Source organism: Scylla paramamosain, chromosome 48 (assembly GCF_035594125.1).
Source record: "Scylla paramamosain isolate STU-SP2022 chromosome 48, ASM3559412v1, whole genome shotgun sequence".
Taxonomy (NCBI): domain Eukaryota; kingdom Metazoa; phylum Arthropoda; class Malacostraca; order Decapoda; family Portunidae; genus Scylla; species Scylla paramamosain.
In genome coordinates, this window is record NC_087198.1 from 6,327,099 (window position 1) to 6,329,598 (window position 2,500).

Sequence of the window (2,500 nt, forward strand, 5' to 3'; positions counted from 1 at the left end):
TACTACTACTACTACTACTACAACTAAAAATATAATAAACCTGGTCAACCAAACGCATGTTGCTTTATTATCTCTATCTGTTAAACTTTGAACCAGATCGTAAGACAGTTTGCATACGTCCACCCTCCTGCCCCTCCCCACTGCCTACCTTGTCAAGCGGGGTGTGTCCAGGATTATTTTTGTATGCTTGTGTCACCGCCTCGCTGCACCAGCCACTGCACACATGTCACTCTACCCCTTGGCCGCAGCAGAGTGCATGGGTGTGTCGCCATCACTGATCTTGGCGGTGAGGGGCCAGCCAGCACCTGCCAGCTGCTCCAGTACCTCCACGTGGCCACCATAACTGGCGGCGTGCACCGGGGTGTGTGCCTCGAGGTGTGCGGGAGTGGGAGGGGTGACGGGCAAGAGGGCCGCCACACACTGCTGGTGGCCATGCCGTGAAGCAAAGTGTAGGGCTGTCCATCCTGTGTGTGTGTGTGTGTGTGTGTGTGTGTTTGAGAGAGAGAGAGAGAGAGAGGAGATAAGACTATATTAATATTACTCCTTATTATTATTATTATTGATGTTATTATTATTACTATAATTATTATTATTATTATTATTATTATTATTATTATTATTTTTATTATTATTATTAGGAAGAAGAAGAGGCATAGGAAGAGAAGGAGCAGGATAATTAAGGTAAAATGGAATTGGAGTAGGAGGAGGAAGAGGAAGAGGAGAGGAAGAGGAGAATTAGGATCAAAAAGAGGTGCAGAGGGAGGAGGAAGAAGAGGATGAGGAAAAGGAGAAGGAAGTGGAGAAGTAAAACGAGAAGTAATTGCAAAATCTTCTTTTCTTCCCTTCCTTCTTCTTTCTTTTTTTTTTTCTTCTTCTTCTTCTTCTGTATTATACTAGTACTAGTATTAGTATTAGTATTAGTATTAGTAGTAGTAGTAGTAGTAGTAGCAGCAGTAGTAGTAGCATTAATAGTAGTAGTAATAGTAGCAGTAGTAGTAATAGTAGTAGTAGGAACAGAAGTAGTAGTAGTAGTAGTAATATAAGAAGTAAAAGTAGTAGCAGTAGTAGGTGTTGTAATATTAGAAACATTAGAAGTAGCAGTTGTAGAAAAAGTAGAAAAAAAATCACATGTACATCTACAATTACCACCACCACCACCACCAGCACAGCCTCACTGTCACTATCCATGGCCAGAGGGTTACCACGGAGGTCCAGCAGCGCCTTCACTGTATGGGCGTGGCCATTCAGGGCAGCCATCATCAGCGGTGTCCTGTCAGTGGTGCCTCCACCTTCTATGCTTAACCCTGCCTGCAGTAAGAGCGACAGCAGGTGCTCGTGGCCCTTGCTGGCAGCCACAGCCAGCAGACTCCATGACACCCCAGCATCTGTGGGGACGGTGACCTCGGGCCTGGCACCCCTGTCAAGTGCTGACCTCACCCCTGCCTCGTCTCCTTCCATTACAGCAGTGACCAGCTCCTGTGTGTGTGTGTGTGTTTGTGTGTGTGTGTGTGTGTGTGTGTGTGTGTGTGTGTGTGTGTGTGTGTGTGTGTGTGTGTGTGTGTGTGTGTGTATGTGTGAAGGAAAATAATAATAATAATGATAAAAATAATGGTAATAATAATAAAAATAATAATAATAATAATAATAATAATAATAATAATAATAATAATAATAATAATAATAATAATAATAATAATAATAATAACAATAACAATAATAAATATCATAATATTAAAATAAGATAAGATGACATCAGCGATAATAATCATAAAATGAACAAAACAACAACAAAAACAAGAAAATAATTTGAAAAAATAATAATAAATATTATATCAAAAAAAAAAAAAAAATGTGTAATGATAATATATGTAAAAAAATTAGCAATATCTTCACTATCAGATTAATTATCGTAAAACTACTTAATTGTAACGAAAAAAAAAAACATATTATGTCAGATGTCACCATTATCTAATTATAATAATAACATTTATAGTTATAATTATTGAAATAATAATGAAAATAAAAAAAAAAATGATCATAATTATAATAGTAGTGATGATGAAATTAGTAAGGAAAGGGAAAGGTAACTAATAATTATAACGATAAAAAAATATAAATATAATGTGATAATAATAGTAATAAAAATAATGATGATAATAATGATAATAATAAATAAAGATAATAATAATAATAATAATAATAATAATAATAATAATAATAATAATAATAATAATAATAATAATGATACTACTACTACTACTGCTACTACTACTACTACTACTACTACTACTACTACTACTACTACTACTAATATATTAATAACGATAAAGATATGGTAATAAGATAGTAAAGGTGTAAAAGGATTATAATGATAAAAATAAAATAAAATGAAAAATAATAATGATAAAAATAATTATTATTATCTTTATTATTTATTATTATTATTAATATTATTTTCATTATTATTTTTTATTATTATTATTGTTGTTGTTGTTGTTGA

At 34.0% G+C, this 2,500-nt stretch overlaps 1 protein-coding gene across 1 annotated transcript in view; it reads right to left on the minus strand.

Moving 5' to 3' along the window:
- Window positions 1–231: 231 nt before the first annotated feature.
- Window positions 232–2,500, minus strand: part of LOC135095243 (serine/threonine-protein phosphatase 6 regulatory ankyrin repeat subunit C-like) — a 23,731-nt gene continuing 21,462 nt past the window's right edge. The window contains exons 6-7 of the mRNA XM_063996026.1: window positions 1,176–1,476; window positions 232–464 (exon numbers count right to left, since the gene is read on the minus strand). Coding sequence (XP_063852096.1) covers window positions 232–464; window positions 1,176–1,476 — 534 coding nt within the window. The remainder of the gene's footprint in view (window positions 465–1,175; window positions 1,477–2,500) is intronic.